General features: G+C 32.5%; 2 protein-coding genes across 2 annotated transcripts in view; one reads left to right on the forward strand and one right to left on the reverse strand.

Annotated features, from left to right (window-relative positions):
* Window positions 1–1943, forward strand: part of LOC111392164 (rac-like GTP-binding protein 5) — a 6039-nt gene extending 4096 nt beyond the window's left edge. Inside the window, exons 5-8 of the mRNA XM_023017430.1 lie at window positions 11–74; window positions 1135–1199; window positions 1281–1346; window positions 1430–1943. Coding sequence (XP_022873198.1) covers window positions 11–74; window positions 1135–1199; window positions 1281–1346; window positions 1430–1531 — 297 coding nt within the window. The 3' untranslated portion in view covers window positions 1532–1943. The remainder of the gene's footprint in view (window positions 1–10; window positions 75–1134; window positions 1200–1280; window positions 1347–1429) is intronic.
* A 1561-nt stretch (window positions 1944–3504) lies between these two features.
* On the reverse strand, window positions 3505–7421 carry LOC111392174 (eukaryotic translation initiation factor 5B-like). The gene is made up of 3 exons (XM_023017442.1): window positions 7135–7421; window positions 4518–4869; window positions 3505–4407 (listed from the first exon to the last, which is right to left on the reverse strand). The coding sequence occupies exons 1-3, from the start codon at window positions 7213–7215 to the stop codon at window positions 3854–3856; spliced, it is 987 nt and encodes a 328-aa protein (XP_022873210.1). The 5' UTR covers window positions 7216–7421; the 3' UTR covers window positions 3505–3853.
* Between the last annotated feature and the right edge of the window lie 11485 nt (window positions 7422–18906).

The following is an 18906-nucleotide window of genomic DNA, read 5'->3' on the forward strand; positions in this document are numbered from 1 at the left end:
CAATTTTTAGTGGATTCCTGAGTTAAGGCATTATGCACCAGGTGTTCCAATAATTCTTGTGGGAACAAAGCTGGGTAAGCTTTCTCAAGTTTTGTGATGCTTTCCTATCATTTTGCCGCTCTTTTCATTTCTTTTAAGAATTAGCTGGTTTCAGTATGCTGCTTTGTCCAATTTTAGGAGTGGAGATGGATTGTTAAGTTCTTGGCCTTGTAAAGCCCTTTTGCATTGTTTTTATCGTGTGATAGTTGCAAAATATTGAATTTCATTTGTTTTTAGAATATGTAGTGCTGGATAGATTGAACGGTGAACAATGATTTTTTGTAAACTTCGTCAAACTTTTTGAGAATAAGGCATTAGTATATTGTTAATACATGTATTGATTAAAGTTTACAGAGGTATTTCTTATTCTTGTACTGTCGATTATTCTTTGGACATAAATAGCTACCATCATCAATCTCTAGTGTACAAACCCAAACTGGTTCTTTGAAACCATCATTTTACACATAAATTGTTTGTCCATCCCTCTCTCATTTAGTTAATGCCATGATAATTAGCACAATTTGAATATCTCCCATGCTTTCATGAATGGGGACTAACATACTCTTCTTCCACCAGTTGACATAAGAAATAATTTTGTTAAATATCTTATTAAACTAAGATCATTATGTCACAAAACCTTTTTTAAATGTCTGTTAATAGAAAATCTTGGCATTTGACCCTCGTGTAACTGATTGATACCATTTTGAAGCTCGATTTACCTAATCCTAGCAAGTTTGAATCTGTTAGGCCTCCCGTCCACTTCACCTATTCTAGAAGATTCAAGAAGGGTGGGAAATCAGCTGGCACAGGGGATAACTAAATTCTGTTTAGGAGCATGTAGGGAGGGGAATAAGTTTGTTAGAAACAGGTTATAAATAGGGGGGCTTAAGGTAAACATAGCAGGCAATTATTGAGTAAGGCATAGGAGTCTAGTATTAGTCGATTTACATGTAATTTCTGCAATATATCAGAATCAATTTCCGTTTCAGATTGAGTCTTCTTTTTTGGAATCCTATCAGAATCTAGATTTCTCTGTCCATTCTTTTTGTCTCCAGGGCAGGTGTCCTTATGTTTGATGATACTTATCGTTTGCAGATCTTAGAGATGATAAGCAATACTTTGTAGATCATCCTGGAGCAGTGCCCATCAGTACATCACAAGTAAGAGGAATCACCAATTTCTTTTTTCTCCTATGCTATTTTGGGGTCTCTTAATTTTACACGTGCGTAATTTCCTTGAAGGGAGAAGAACTCAAGAAACTAATAGGAGCTGCTGTGTACATCGAGTGTAGTTCAAAAACACAGCAGGTACGTATCTTTTTTTTTTTTTTTTCTGGAACTGCGATCATAGTCCTTTATCTTGTTTCTCATGATGGTTTGTATTTGTGCAGAATGTGAAGGCCGTATTTGATGCAGCAATTAAGGTAGTACTCCAGCCACCGAAGCAAAAGAAGAAGAAGAAAAAGGGACAAAAGGCCTGCTCCATTTTGTAATACTGGAAACCGAGATAGAAGATGGCCAATTTTCTCCAGGGAGAGGCGAGTACTCTAAATAGTCTCCACTAACTCACTAGATATTACTGTTATGGCTTGTTCAGTAAAGTGAAGTTAAGATACTGGATACATCGGTCTTGTTCAGTACTATATACCAAATATACTGTTAAAGCATTGTCTTTTCCTGTTATCTCCCCTCCTGTACTCAGTTTATGATATGTAACTTACTCGTCTAGTGTTCCATGATGAAACACGTATTATTAGTTGCTTTTGGTGTGTGGTGTGATTTGAATTATAGTTATGTAAATCAACGAGAATGGCAAGGATATATTCTCCAATCTCCATATTCAATTGAACTGCAGGCTTGGCTTGAAACTGAGTTTACAGCCTTCCATTTGAAAGGTTTTGTTCAGGAATTGCCTCCATTGTGTTACTTGTGGAAGAATTCTATTTTCTAAGCACATCTTTCATATTTGATTTTCTTATATGTTTAAAAGTATGTTTGGAAAGTGTTTATAAATTGTTTAAATTATATATATACAGAATTAAGTGGTAGACAAGTAAATAATACTTATAAGTTACTCCAAATGTATAATATACTTGTAACACAACCTTAAATGTTTATAAATAATTTAATCAGTTGCGCAATTTTGTCAAGTTATTTAAAATATAGGGAGAACTTTAATATAGGGAAAATTGTAGCCACAGTACCAATTCTTTCATTTAATAGCAGATTTAACTCAAACCTCTTATTTATGTCACTCACAGTACCAAACCTTTCAAAAATTCTTGCTTGAAGTCCAAATAGATGGTTTTCATTAGTTTCTCTGTTAATTGACTATAGGTCAACAGTCTGACCAAATGTTGATTAATTTTTAAAAGGTAAAAAGGTATATTTATGTGTGTTTGTAAAATAATTATAAACAATAAAAATAAATAAAAAAACAACACAAACCCAAACCCAAACCAAGCCTTTTGTGTCCATTCCCATACATTTTCCCTTGTCCCAAAGTCGTCACTGCCACCACCCAGGCTATTGATCACCACCGCCATCTAGGCCGTCGAAGGCCATCACCATCGCCATTGTCACCGCCACCCGATAACAAAAGTGTGATGGTTTCTTTTCTTCAGATTTGATTTTGCATTTTTTTTGTTATTGTAGTGTGAGTAATGGCTCAAGTGAATGAAAATGGTAATGGTTGTGAGAAAAAGCAATGGCGAAGGTGGCAATTAGATGGTGGCGTTTGCGGTGGCATTAATGTTCACTGCACAGCTTGTTCACCTTGTATATTTAAAAGTTGAACCTTATCTTGTCAACAATTATGTTTTGTTGGTTGTGAATTTGAGGTGGAGATGTGGTGGTGTGATGGAGGTGGAGGCGTTGGGTGGGTGCGGTGGAGCCATCTGGTAGTGGTGGTCTTGGGGTGGGGGTAGGTATGTGAGGGGTGGATGGAGAAGAAGAAGTTATTTGGTTTTTTTATTTTTGATTTTAGTTATTTGGTTTTAGTTATTTTATTGTAAAAAAATATAAATTCCCATTTTAACTTTTAAAATTAGTCAAAATTATTGTCAAGGTCAATTATCTAGTCAACTTACGATTAAACTAACATTTTTTTATCAATTTGGACTCTAAGTGAGAATTTTTAAAAGGTTTGGTATCGTAGATGACACAAATAAAAGGTTTGAATCTAAATTTTTAGTAAATGAAATATTTGGCATCATGACTGCAACTTTCCCTTTGATCTATTTTAAACAAGCACTTCAATAAAATATATTTAACCCTTGTTTGACTTCCATTATATCTAAAATATATGCAAATTCAAAACATTTCATTTTTATTTTTTTAAACACACATTCTTTGCCATTTCTAAATACATTCTGAGAAAAAAAAAAATTGGTTTCAAACATAAATATGAATTATTTTTTATTTCTTTAGAGTGGGATACAAAATGATAACAAGGACCTTCAAGTCATTTCATAGCACCTGTATAGATTTGAAAAGAACTCCCAATGCCATTGAAAGAATATTATTACATGTAATATAGCATTAACAAAAAGACTCTTGATATGCGAACGACTGAAAGGGAGGGAGCCTGTTGCCCTGTTCCAGATGAAAAATATCCGCTCTTATACACAAATCATTACACTAACATCTTCATATAATACATATACTGTCTGCTCCTATATAGCCTCTGAAGCAGCAGTACAGTACAATGCAGGAGTAGATGCTGCCATAAAGGTGGCATACTTGCCACCATAATCTTCCAAGCCCATTCCAACCTGTCCTCAACAGCAATTAGCCATCACTCGACTTGTGTGACCTCAAAATGGGACCGTAAAAGGCAATGCATAAATATCAGCATCAGGCAAGTATCTTGATTGAGGCCACAATGACAAGCTGCTAGAACAGGGTACAGCATCACCGCTGGATCTGAATCTTTTCTCTGAACGCACATCATTATCCTTGCTCTGGGAGAGCCATTCTTGATCATCCGGATAATTCACCAAAGCATGTAATTCAGGAGGAACCCAATTTTCAACTAAGTCCTTATACTGTAATTCCAATCTCTGCATTGGAGTCAACACTGTATTGGCGCCAGATGAAGTTCCCAGTTTGCCTTGAGCAGCAACCTCCATCTGCCTAGAAGCTGAAAAAATTAGCTCTTGATCAGTTCTAGTTGGAAATCCTTGAACAAGGTTATGGGCTCCCTGTGAAGAGGGGCAAACTGTTCCTTGACTAGCTCTGAGAGCAATTTCATCTTTCTGTTGTGCAGGAAAATCCATCCTTCCGGATGTAGAGCAAAGCTGTGGGTTATCAAATGAAGTATCAGGTTCTTTCTTCTTCTTTGATGGCAATCGGATCTTGATAATGTTACCTGTTCCTCATCCATAACAACTAATATAAGGACCACAGAGGAAGCTCCAAATATACATCCCTGGAAAAAGAATAAAAATAAATTTTGTCAAGGGGAAAACACAAACTTACCAAGACTGTTGCTACCATCTATAGATGAGGTATGCCTCTTCCTCTTGTTGCTGTTCTCTGTGCTTTCAAAAGAAGAGCTGGGAATGCGAGAACAGAGAGGTTGCTCGTGCTCTTCAGTGAGACTGCTTCTTTCCAACTGTTCAATTTCAGCTTTTCTTCCCTTTTGAAGAAGCTTGCCTCTAGAATCCACCCAAATGTTTTCTTCAACACGAACATTGTCAACATTATGAGACTTACCAGAGTTCTGATTTGTCTTCTCTTTCTTTTTCTCTCTCTCTTTCCTTTTCTCTTCCTTCTCCCTTCTCTTTTCCTTCTTCCTTTCTTTGTTTGACTTCTCCCTCTCATTTTGGAGCTTTAGAGCACCAGAATAATAAATTTAGTATTGAAGACTATCGAAGCCTATATATAACATGGCCAGGATATGAAACAGAGACCTAAAAGCATAATTCACTATGCAATTTAACATGACATTTTTGAAGCTTCTTAGATGCCGTGCATCTTCATAACAGAAACAGAGAATCTGGGCCAAACTTTGGTCTTTTCACAACTCAACACAAATATTTCCAATTGAACACAGGGATCCAACACACAATTACAGAAAAAAAATAAAATCTAGCATTTTTCAAAATTCAAAAATGATTGATCAAGGACAATTCCGTTACTAGGAGTTTATGGAACCTCTATCTAAAGAAGTCTTGTTCCATCAAATAGTAAACGAGCATGGGTTCCATTGAAAATAAATCCTACTCAAACCTCACTAAAAAAAAAGAGAGACAAGTGCACAAGCTCTTAGTCAAAAGTCAAAAAAAAATAAGGCATATCCAAAGTGAACAATTTTAATGAATTCAAAAGAACAATAATGGATGTATTATTAGATTTGGTCCCCTCTGAAAAACTGAAGATATTTTGCCTCGTGTCCAGATAACATAAAATAGAGGACTAAATTTGATCACTTACAGACCTCTGATCAGAAAAAGGTCGATTAAGTCACCATCTAAAACCATAATCCATAAAAGAAAATGACTTGAAACATTCAGATGGCACTTAGCAGTGTCCCTTAATCTTTTTTACAAATTCTAACCGGATTTCAAAAAGCTACTAAGTAAAAAAATTTACCCAAAAGCAAGACTAGTAATAGCATCAACAAATCAAAAACCTGCTGCATTTCCACCACCATAAAATTGTGTACGATTTCATAAAACACAGCATACCAGTTCTAAATATACTAACATGGTCCTCAAGCAGCATCCAACAATTTTCACATTTAGGTTATCTTGTAATTAAGACCATGTGTGGGTTCAAGAACTAATATTGAAATAAAAACTCTTCAAGCCCACAAAATAACACTGACAGCCATAATTTGTTCAAAAAATATTTTACTTCAGAAACAAACACATTTCGGGTGACTTGCCAACTAACATGGAACCAGCAATCATCAATCCACAATCTCATTAGTAAACCTATCTAGAAAGCAAGTCCAACTTTCCATACCTCATCATTACAGTTCCTAACAACACACCAATTCTCTTTTTGCAGAGAAACCTTAAACCAAACGACAGACAAATGCTGAATCAATCTTAAAGTTTCTTCATGTTGTTTCAGGTGCTCATGGAACTTCTTTATATTAGTAATTTATTTAAACCAGAGTCAAATAAATATATATTTTTAATCACATGACAAAGCCTCCGGCGAATTTGACTTCCACGTAAACCAAACACCGGACAAGTACCGAATCAATCTTAAAGTTTCTTCATGTTGTTTCAGGTACTCATGAACCTTCTTTATATTAGTAATTTATTTGAAACAGAGTCAACTAAATATTTATTGTTAATCACATTACAAAACCTTTGGTTATTTCGACTTCCATGTGTTTCAATATCACTCAATATCTTCCACACAGTGTAAGTATGAAAATCACAAGTCTGATTCAACATACAGCACTTCTTGGAACCAAAAATTCTTACTCCCAGAGGAATAAGATCTTCACTTACAAAAGTCCAACACAAGTAAGATGGTATAATCACCTTCTGCCCAATTGTTCACAAACTAAATATTACTACCTTTCCATTTTCAAATGGGTTGCTCTCAAGAACGTCAACATGATGAAAATCTTTTATCATCCATTGATATCAGCTACAAAAACCCATATCAACTTCAGAACCACCCAAATATGTATCCATCAACATAGGCTACAAAATTCCGCATCTAGGTGGCCTAGATATAATTAAGTGACTCGTTTAATTGTTGCCTCCCATTTTGTGTTATATTAGTGCCACTTAGATTGGTATTTTAACACCAGTGCTGCATTGATCGTAAAATAAACATGCACACCCGATTTGGCTCTGGAGTCTTTTTTAGGTCAAAAAATTCACGTAAAGGAGTATAAGCTACAAAATCCCACATCATACATACAGATATAAAAATTGACTTCTAGAAAACCCTATTACTAAAATTAATACTGAATTGTACACCTAAACAAACGCGGCCCAATACTTTTTGTGGTTATTTACATGTCGGAGTCGTACATAGAGAAACCCACAAAATTACATCGATGAGAACTCATGCTTATACATAAACCCATTCAAATCAATCGACGTTCAGTGTTTGTTAAACAAACCTTAATCGATTCGATCAAGGCCTCATTGCTGGCTCTGCTCAGTGAGTACCCTGGTGGTGGGTAAGGAAAGCACCGAGACATATCTTCAAGATCGAATCGAAGATTTCCCGAAAAGGGAAAAAAACCAGTAATTGATTGAAAAAAATTATAATAATAGGAATATGACTTGAGATCTACAAGACCCGCGCAAATTAATGATTTAATAAAATGATTTCTACTGATTTTCAGAGCCCTAGGTTTAGGGTTTCGGCGACCCAAAATTCAACTACAGAACGCGTAAACAACAAAGCAATATAACCAAGCCCGGGATTGAGGGGTATATATAGAAGGGCGACCTTAACGCGGCTATTCTTTGACATAAATACCCTTTGTTGTTTTTCTAATTTCTATGAAGTCATTTCAGCATTGGTCCTCAACTTATTGATATGTTGCGGTGTAGTGTCTCACCTTTTTTTTTTTTTTTTTTTAACTTCTTTGCAACATATCGATAGGTTATGTCATATATTAATAAGTAATAAATATGAAAAATAAAATGTTTGTCCCCTTCCCGGACCCTCGACCTTTACCAAATTTTTCAATACCCTGTCATCTCCCCTCCACTCCAACCAAACATAGTAGGGAACATTTATAAATGCCTCTCATGAATTTGATATGTTCAATTTGATGGGAAATGGTGAAAGCAATTGGTGGAGATCGGTGGCTGTAAAACCTAGAAAATATATTTAGAGAGTATGCATGAAATAGATATCTCTCATCAAATTAATAACTTAAAAATTTTGTAAGAATCAAATCATTAGAAAAATGAAAAATACAAATGCAAAAATAAGAAACTACTCTATATATAAAGTAAGTTGTTAAAGAAATATTTATCAATAAATAATCTTACAAAGTGAAGCAATGAAGTGGAGAAACTAGAAGTTGTTTATAGTGTCTTTTTATGAATTTTGAATGGGTGGAGAAAGAGAGAAGTTTTTATGTGTAATTTTACTTTCATTTTTCAATTTCAAATGGGAGGATTTGTAGACTTCCAATTTTGAAATTTACTTTAATGCCCAAATTTTACAGCGGAAATCAATAGATTTGGTGTTCGTTGTTATTTTGAATATTGTTTTAGACTAAATGATTAGTCAAACACGGACAAATTAAGTGCTTGTTTGTGTCCCATTATTTGTGAGTAACGTATTATGAAATAGTGATTGATATTAAAATGTGTGATTAAAAAAGAAAGAAAAATTTTTGATCTGCGTGTAATATTATTTTAATGAAGAATGTGTGGTTGAAAATAAGTACTATAAAAAAGTAATGTGGTAAAATATGAAAAAATGGAAGGCAAACAAAGCCTAAAAATGCTACATGATGGTGTCATGTTTGAACATGATTAAACAATATCACGTCCAATACATAGGGTACGTTTGATTGCGAGCATAAAATTTGCATATAAAGAAAATAAATTTTATGCAATTCAATTGCTTAGAATTTACTTGTATGAAAATTGTTAATTAAATGTGTTTGATTGATTCAATTTTTAACTTTAAAATTGTTATACTCGTCCATTTTGTTATTGGTGTGGAGATGAGAGAGAATTGATAGGTAAGAGAGAGAAAGAGATGGTGAATTTCGTGGAAAATAAAATTCTACTCTCCTTAAAAAAAATATTTTCATTAATTTTGAGGAAAATATGGTCGTGTGATCAAAAGTTGAAAAAAAAAATCAATCAAACAATACAAAAGTAGAAATTTATGTAAAATAACCGCATTTTTCATAGAAAGTATTGACATGTGATCTTACTATAGGAATTAATCTACACGTACTGGAAACTTCAAACTATTTTAGTGTCTTTACTTTTGAAGGAAATATCACCATGGCCAATATCGATCGAGTAACCCAATTGACAGAAAAACACATCCTACGACTTAAAGTGCCAATATTTGCTCATTATCATAGGACAAATTAATTATCGATCGAAACATGAATATAACTATTTGTACTTGAAGTAGCTAACTCAAATTGTCTTAAAGATGCCGAATGCACTTGATCGCATGCTCATAATTTCTAAAAGAATTCAAGCATACATGACAAAACAAATTTTCAATAATTACACTCATGTCCTACAACTATTGCGCACATATCCCACCCAACACGAATAACTTTTGGAATCCATAAATATTTTTAATAATTTTAGCCTCAGATATGCAATATTTAATTAATGCATATTGAACAAATTGATAGAAAGAAATGTAGATCGAGATAAGAGTTCGACTCTTTATCCTTAAAATGTATTTGTCATGTAAATGTTCACGATGAGTGTCAAATATCTTTCAAGACAACAATCTCTTCTTGCAATAGCTGCCCTTCGAACCACAAGAGTAATGGACTATAATTTGTCACTAGTCTAAAAAGACGTGTGAAAGGACATTTCCTCAAAAGACATATCTATAAGAAGAGAGATGCTTACTATACACTCTGGTGTACAACAAGTTTTACAATCCCATCTTGCGAGGGGGCTGTAGCTGTACATTTATCATTTCCCCTATAATAATGCAAATGTGATTCTTGAGTCAAACAATTCCTAAAATATTTTGTCATATGACATAACTCGATCGAAACATTCCACCATTGAGTGTTCTAATCAACTCAATTTTTTTGTCACCTGAAATTCGTTTCAAACAACGAAATATATTACGATGATCATTTAATAGTGAAGAAGAATATACTCAACCTTCGAATTTTCATAATTGACTAACAGGATCACTTACATAATTGATAAAAGTTGATTATAACCAACATTCTATAACCAATTAAACAGTTTCAAGTGATAAGAATTTATGAACTATTGACATTATGAACTTTGACAAATCTCTATACAATTTTGACATACTCTTATATTCTGATTTATTGTCTTAACAATTTGGAACTTTAAAAAACGACTTTACTATCATCATCATCATCATCATCATCATCATCATCATACAAATTGTATCTGGATAATGTGTAGTACAGTTAGTTAAGTTCTTATCTGAACCACAAATCAATAATCACGGGCCATTTCGTTACTTCTTCTATTAAAACTAATAATTTCAATTAATTTACCTAAGTGTTGTCCGCTGCATAAGACATTTAAAACTAATAATTTCAATTAAGTTACCTAATTAGAACAAAAATAAAATAAAATTGAGCAATCATTTTAAAAAGAAATAAATTCGCTAGTGAACGACCCATAACAAATAAATAATATAAAAGTAAAATATCTTTAATTCGAAGATCGTACTATTAAGTACGAACACAACTAATTCTAGCCTTATTTAAACGACTAATATTTTGAGAAGTGATTATAAAACTAACTAATCTCATGTCTCTTACTCTACTAATGTAATTGCGAGTGGAAATGTTAGAACTTTGACTTCACCATAATTTTTCACTCTAACTTCTCCTATTAAGCTTTACAGTATTTAATATGAGTATCCAATCGATTTTCTCTATTTTAATTGGTAAACTTTCTCAGACAATTAAATACTAAAGTAAACTGGATATCTCTACATGAATTTCAGCCTATCAAAATGCTTTCAACGACTAAGAAATCCATCACCCAATAATTAATGAACTCTGATATTTAATAAAATTTCATAAAACCAGCTGCGTTCTATAAACATAATTTAATATTTTGCTATCTAGTAATTAATACAAAATTTTACAAACAAAATAATAATAGAATCATTTTTTAGAGAATTATCTATATAGAATGGCATGTTTCTTCGTAGTTTTTTTTAATTATTATTATTATTTTTTAATCTCAAATTGTATACTTTGGAGTACCTTTTGTGCTAAAATATGGGTAGGATTTAAAGGCGAAGAAGAGAGAAATACGGGTGAAGGGCACCACTAAGCTTATCTTTGTTATAAAGAGGGGGTCATTGTCCGTATCTTCTTCGACTTCCCCTTCGTGGTGGTTTATGAAAATGCAAAAACTATAAGATCTTCATCTAATATTTCCTCAAGTATCATTCTAGCATTTCGTTTTTTAATAGAGACTAATCGCTATCACGTGCGTTGCACGAATTTTGTATTTATCGTATTTTTACTAGTGTATGAATTTTAGTATTTTTGGAAAGTTTTTGAAACAATATCTAAAAATATTTCCATGATATAAGAAAATAATTTTAAATTATTTTTACAATTGCATAGTAGTATGTTATCTAGAAAAAATATGTTTGTATATTTCATGCTTGAATAAGAAATATACAAACTATTTTGCTTGTATTCTTTGATAGCGTTGATATGATTGAATTGAATGTGAAGATTAATATTTTTAAATTTTGTGTAATTCAATATTGTAAAATAAAAAAAAAAACTCTCCGCACTCCGTTGAACCATGTGTGAAACATGTGCGGAGAGTTGACAAACTCTTCGCACGGTGTGGAGTTTAAAAAAAAAAAAAAAAACTCTCCGCACAGTACAAAGAGGAAAAAAACTCTCCGCACTGTGCGAAGAGTTGGTCCGCACCATGGTAAAACTCTCCGCACAGTGCATAGAAAGTTGAACCATGTGCGGAGTAAAAAAAAACTCTCCGTACAGTGCGGAGAGAGTTGAACCATGTGTGAAGAGTGGACAAACTCTTCGCACAGTGCGGAGTAAAAAAAAAAACTCTCCGCATGGTGCAGAGATGACAAACCAGCTATCCGCACAATATAAAGAGAAAAAAATCTCTCAGCATAGTGCAGATTGTTATTTTCAAATTCCTTAGTTACAAGTCAAATTTTAAGATTGTAAATTTTTCATATATACAATAAAACAGAGTCGAAAAATGGCTCAAAATCAATTATGTCTTATTTAAGTTTCAGTTACAGCTCAATTTTTGAGCATTCAAATCATATTTATAGTATTTGAAATGAGCTTTCTCGTGATTCATACAATGACACAAAAGGGGATATTCATAGTATCATGGCATTGCTTTCACAAATGGAGGGTCTAGGGTACCACCCAAATTCAATATTTTAAACTTGCTTGATAATAGCTCTTGAATATTAGAAGCGGATACAATTTTCAATGAAATTATACCTACGAGTTGTAGGCCAGGAATTAAAGTGTTCAATGCATTACTCAAAAGTTATTTGAGAAAAGGTCTCGTGGAACTTGCAGATAAAGTCTCGAAAGTTTTTGTTTTTCTCTTTACACCGTGCGGAGAGATAATTTGTCATCTCTCCGCAATTTGCGGAGCCTTTTTTTTTTACTCATGTGCGGAGATTTTTTTTTGTCTCGTGGAGTTTATATATACTAAAAATTTTTTTTTATGTTGTTGGCATGATGCGTGTGTGGAAGAATATTTGCCAATCACCATAAACAAAATTCTTCACAAAATGCAAAAAATAAAAATGCAAAATAAATCTTCTTATTACGCTAATAAAATTACAATAAATTTTTTTTTACAAATAACATAAAAAAAAAATCATTTTTATCTTCAACAAAAAAACATATTTAAAAATTGACAATTTCATAACCACTTTTTTTTTTTTAATTCTTGAAAATACGATTATAAAAAAAGAAACAATATTGAATTACAACATTTAACACTTAAGAAATTCAATATTAAATAAATTTATACATTTATAACAAATTATAAATTCATATATGCAGCTTACCGTATAGCTACCTACCGTATTTGCACCTTACCGTATTTGCAATCAACTTACTGTATATGCTGTCTATCGTATTTGCAACTTACTGTATATGATGCCTACCGTATTTGCAACTTACTGTATTTTTATATACCGATTTTTGCACTTACAAATACTGAGAATGTAGAGCACCATGCATTCACTTACCAAACCAAATTTAAAAAAAAATTCCAAATTTTTATTTTATAAACATAAGCATAAAATAAATATTAAATATATATGAAACACAAAATATAAATACATATGAATATGGTGCTCAATTTTCAATTTTTCAATATTGAATTACACAAATTTTAGAAATATAATTTTCACATTCAACTCAATCATATCAACACTATTAAATAATATAAGCAAAATAATTTGTATAATCTTGTATATTTCTTATTCAAGTATGAAATATACAAATATATTATTTCTAGATGACATAATACTGTTATGCAATTGTAAAAATAATTTACAATTATTTTCATATATCATGGAAATATTTCTAAATATTGCTTCAAAAACTTTTCAAAAAATTAAAATTCATACACTAATAAAAATACGATAAATGAAAAATTCGTGCAATGCACGTGACAGTCACAATGCGGAGAGATTTTTTTTTAATTTCATACTGTACGGAGAGTTTGCCAACTCTCCGCATTGTGCGACGTTATTTTTTTTTTTTTTTTTTTTTTTTTTCTTGTGCGGACTGTCCGCACAGAATGTCATCTTTCAACACTGTGCGAAGAGATTTTTTTTTATTTCGCACTATAAGGAGAGTTGGAACTCTCTACACATGGTTTGTCATCTCTCCGCACTATGCGGAGAGTTTTTTCTTACTTTTTTAGTCCGCACATGGCGCACATAGTTTGTCATCTTTCCGCACTGTGCGGAGAATTTATTTTTATTTTTTTTAAAGCTTACGTATGAAGAGTTTTTTTTTTTTTTTTGCTCATAACAATTTATATTTACTAAAATTATTATTATTTTTTTACAGGTAAGGTGGTTGCCAATTTTTGTGCTACATATCTTCATCAGCAAGTTCTCAAGGATGAAGCATATTTGACTGGTGACATAGGTACTTCTATTCCGAAAGCTTTTTTTAAGCCATTTTCTAATCTCTGGTAGTCTTTAAGAGTTTCTGTTTGTGTTCAGTGTATGCATATTTTCTTTTAAATGATGAATTCTATATAATAGGTCTTCTTTGAATGGCATAACTATTTTCAGCAGCTTTATCATGAGATACTTGCAACTTACTTTAAGAGAAGCAAACTTATTTTGATTTAGGTAATTGTGTGGAAAGCTGTTTCTTCCAATTGGATTGTTGAACTTAAAATTTGTTACAATTGGTTGTTTTATCCATTGTTTTTTTTAATATATATAAACTAGAAAGAAAAAAAAAAAAAACTCCACACTGGAGCCATCTCTCTACACTCTCCGCATAGCGCGGAGCCATCTCTTCGCACAATGCGGAGAGTTGGAGAGAACACTCCGCACTCTCCGCACACACAATGATGAACGTGTTACATATAATTTAGCTGTGATTTTCTTTTCAAACAATTGGGTTGTTTGTGCGCGCATCAGGTGGTAGTGTGATTTAGTATATGTATATAGGGATAACTAGGTTTTCACTTTTTGTTTTGAAGACTTTCTTTTGTTTAACTTTACTTTGCATGCAAGAAGACTCGTTATTTCTTTAAAACACAACACATATATGATATATCTGTGTTTTTTCTTGTATATAAAGCCTGTCATAAAACATATATATGACCTCTGCAATATACATAAATTCTTTTGAAAAAAAAGAGAGAGTAGAATATCACATAATACAAAAATCTTAAGTTCCCTAATTTCCTTCTCTTCTTTCTCCAAAGAAAACAAGTTCACAGGGCCCGAAATTGTACTTTTTTTTAACAAAAAAATTGCAATTTGGTTGCTCAACTATGGACAGATGTGATCGAGTCTTTAAACTACCCGACAGTTGTTATTAGGTCCTAAATTCGAAACTCCAACGGTTTGTAAGGGGTATTCAGTGGGTGTTATAGACTCACTTGTCCTATTTTGTAGACTATCCAAGGAGAATCGCTCTTGACATTTGGCATTGCATTAGTTTCTGGCATGAAGGGATATGATTGAATTAGCACGGCGAATCTCTAATGAGAACTGCCCAATATATCTTTCTGGAGTCCCCGCACGAAATTGGTGCGGGGAATCCCTGCAAAGTCGTGCAAAGTCCCCGCACCAATTTCGTGCGGGGAGTCCCCGTCGCACGCCGTGCAGAGTGTCCGCACAGCTCCACACCATTTTTTTTTTTGGACAATATATATATATATTTTAGACTAAAAATTTGGAAACTTTTTTGAAATTCGGTTTGGTAAGTGAATTACGATGTTTTGCATTCCCGATTTGTAAGTGCAAAAATTTGTATATAAAAAATACAGTAAACTGCAAATACGATAGGCAGTATATACGGTAAGCTGCAAATAGGTAAGGTGAAAATACAGTAAATTGTTTGCAAATACAGTAGGCTGCAAATATGATAAGTTGTAAATACGGTAGGTTGTAAATACGGTAAGCTGCAAATACGATAAGTTATTTACAAATACGGTAGCCTGCAAATACGATAGACAGCATATACGGTAAGCTACCTGCAAATACGGTAAGCTAATTTATAATTTGTTATAAACGTATAAAATTTATTTAATATTGAATTTCTTGAATATTAAATGTTTAATTCAATATTGTTTCCTTTTTTATAATTCTATTTTCGAGAATTTAAAAAAAAATGTTATGAAATTGTTAATTTTTAAATTTGTTTTTTCTTCAAGATAGAAATGATTTTTTTATATTATTTGTAAAAAAAAATTATTGTAATTTTATTAGCTTATTTTTTATATTTTGTGAAGATTTTTTTTTTTATTATGATTGACAAATATTCTTCGACACACGTATCATGCCAAAGTTTTTCTTCTCTCCACACCTTTTTTTATTTTTACTCCACACTTGGTTGAACTGTCTCCATATCATGCGAAGAGTTTTTTTTTTTTTTCAATTTTACAATATTAAATTACACAAAATTTAGAAATATAATATTCACATTCAATTCAATCATATAAACATTAATAATTTGTATATTTCTTATTCAAACATGAAATATACAAGCATATTTTTTTAGATAACATACTGCTATGCAATTGTAAAAATAATTTGCAATTATTTTCTTATATCATGAAAATATTTTTAGATATTCCTTCAAAAACTTTCGAAAAACTAAAATTCATACACTAATAAAAATACGATAAATACAAAATTCATACAACACACGTGATAACGACTAGTATATATATTATCATTGAGTGCTTAACAAAATAGAAGAGAAGAATCCCGAGAACCGATGTTGAACCCATGGCTTACACTTTCAAGTATGGCCACGGACTTCCTCATTTTTTCCCCCCTGAATACTTCGAATTTCTCCAATTCCCTCTTGTTCGAACCCCAAGTTATCTTTGGCTTTTTCTCTCAAGTTTCCTCCAACAAAATTGCCAACCCTTTTGATGTCTTATGATTGGGGTATTATAGGATGAGGATTGCCCTTAATTTTTGTCCAAAAAATCCCAAAACACCTTCGTTGTCACGGGTTGTGTGCGACATTTTGCAGTGAGATTCTCTTGTTTTTCGAGTCCATGCACTATTTTCTTCATGGTAGTATCAACGAGACACTTGACTAGAGTGGAATTTCCCTTTCTTCAACACTTTGACGCTCATCTTCAAAGTACTTTCCGAGCGCACTTCTACGCACCTCTTTGATCTTTTTGTCAAAGATTAGTCCAAAGTCGTCATTTCTCCTACATAAACAAAAACGATGAAAAATCAACATAATCTCGAGATAATGGACGAACAAATGCGCAAGATAAAATGTTGAGATAAATGTAATTAAAACACATCAATTGGCTTTTAAGCTTATTTCTCTCCCTCGTAAGTAAGCTTGCGAGCCAACTCACACGTGCTCTATGCTTGTGAATTCATATGCTATTCGTGCAATGTGGAGACATTTGGAGAATGAGGAAATTTAATATAGGGCACGTGCTTATTATTATTATTATTATTTTTTTTTTAAGTGTAATTTGATAATTAGACATATTTGAACGTGTTGTTTTCTCATGCATAAACTAGAAAATACTTAGTTTTAACAATATTGCGAGGTTTACTTCCAAAATAATTCACTCATTTTACCTTGATTCAGGAAAAAAATAATTAGATATAAAACTTACTTTCCGGTCAAAAAACGTTAGGAAAAAAAATTAATATATTTAATAACTAATTAAAATTTATTAAAGAAATGTAAATATGTCTTGAAGGTTAGCCATAGAAATGGCAAATAACCCACCCCGTTCTGAATGGAGCCAAAAAAACCTATCCCAACGGTGGGCATCCTCACCCTGTGAAGAAGTAAATTAAAAAAAAAAAAAAATTCGTTAATTTGTACATTATTTGCTTTTGATTTTAAAACTTTGAATTTATATTTTATTATCTAATAATAGCATAACTTGAAATTTTGAATATATATATATATATATATATATAACCATCTCTAATTAACCAAATATCTTCCCGTATATCTGTAAGCTGGTTTACCCAATTTATTTGATACATCTTTAACGCCCATTGGAGCGCAAAATCTGCACGGGTAACCTTTCTGTTTTAATTTTCTTTGGGTGCCCACAATTGTGTGTTTCCACTTCTCTCCTTTACAAAAAAGTTCAGGATTTGTTACATGTACATCAAGTTGGACCGTGCTACACGTGCATAATCATTTACCTATCATTTACACCCTACTCACATCATCAAGATGGGGGCCACGACTCGACATTATTAAATACACGCGGAGCCCGCGTGTTTGTGAGAGGGGGTAAACGCTTCGGTAAACCCCCCTCGGTACAAATAGATTAATTCACATCAAGTTTTATATAATAGGTCATATAATGTCAAATGTCACTCTATCATTTGTCAATTTAAGATACAATCAACTTTTAATCTAATCTTTTTCGTCCACGTTATATTATGTACAACTTTTATGTACAAGTAGCATAATCTAAAAACCTTTTCCCAAAACTTCTTGGGCCCTGAAAACAGTAGTCAGAGAATCCCAACAAAATTGAATATTTCAATAAAATTTCATTTCTTTTTATCATTTATTATTTTCCCGTACAATTACTATTTTTTCACGCCATGGGTAATATACGTAAAGTCAATCACCTACCTACACAAGACTGGTTCCTTTCATGTAACTCATTTTTAGTTAAACCACAGCCTAAAGCAACAGAGATGCCAAAGGTTACGCCCATTCAAGAAGGTGATAAGAGAGAGAGAGAGAGAGGGAAAGGTCATGTGCTTCTTCTGATGTAACAAGAACACGAGCTAGTGGCTGTTAACCTACACCATCTTGTTTAATGTAGTAGTAGTAACATTTGTGTCACTGAAGAAAGAAAGAAAGGGTAGGGTTGTTTTTGGTTCTTGATTTTCCTGGGTTTGGACTTAAAATGGCGGTTCAAGAACAAAATTTTGGGTTTGAGAATATGGGTTTTAACCCATTTGTCATGTGTGGTTCACAGGATTGGGTTATGGGGACTGCTGATGGTTTATATTTCCAAGAACAGAGGAAGAAGATTCATCAAGTTTTTGATTCTTGGGATGATCAAGCTTCTCCATCTCCTCTGCCTATGGAGTTTCTGCAATCTTTATCATCTGATCTTCAGAATCAACGCCTGGAAATGGATTTGTTGCTTTGGTTAGAGGTAAAAATATACTTTTACGTTAAAGAAATTATGAAATGGAAAATATTCTTATTTCTTAAAGAAATAAAAGTTCTGCAACTGAAGAGTTCTCTGTAAAATGTTTGAATACATGTATGCATGTTTAACTACAACAATTTATTGAAACTATCCGAGGTTTTCTTGATTTTGATTATTTATTGATACTATGTTTCGATAGCGTGAGAGATGGAAAAATTAAAATCTTTAATGTTTTTGGATACTGTTACCAGACTAAGGGCTTGAAACCTTGATTTTAAAATTGCTTTTTTTTTTTTTACTTTTTTTTTTGTTTTTTTTTTTTTTGC

This window comes from Olea europaea, unplaced genomic scaffold (genome assembly GCF_002742605.1).
Source record: "Olea europaea var. sylvestris unplaced genomic scaffold, O_europaea_v1 scaffold894, whole genome shotgun sequence".
In the NCBI taxonomy this organism is placed as follows: Eukaryota; Viridiplantae; Streptophyta; class Magnoliopsida; order Lamiales; family Oleaceae; genus Olea; species Olea europaea.

Coding starts and splice junctions, on each gene's coding strand:
- LOC111392174 (XM_023017442.1), bottom strand. CDS start 7,215: ATGTCTCGGTGCTTTCCTTACCCACCACCAGGGTACTCACTGAGCAGA. Junction 4,870..7,134: donor CCTTGATCGAATCGATTAAG/GTTTGTTTAACA, acceptor GGTGCTCTAAAG/CTCCAAAATGAGAGGGAGAA. Junction 4,408..4,517: donor AGATGGTAGCAACAGTCTTG/GTAAGTTTGTGT, acceptor GATGAGGAACAG/GTAACATTATCAAGATCCGA.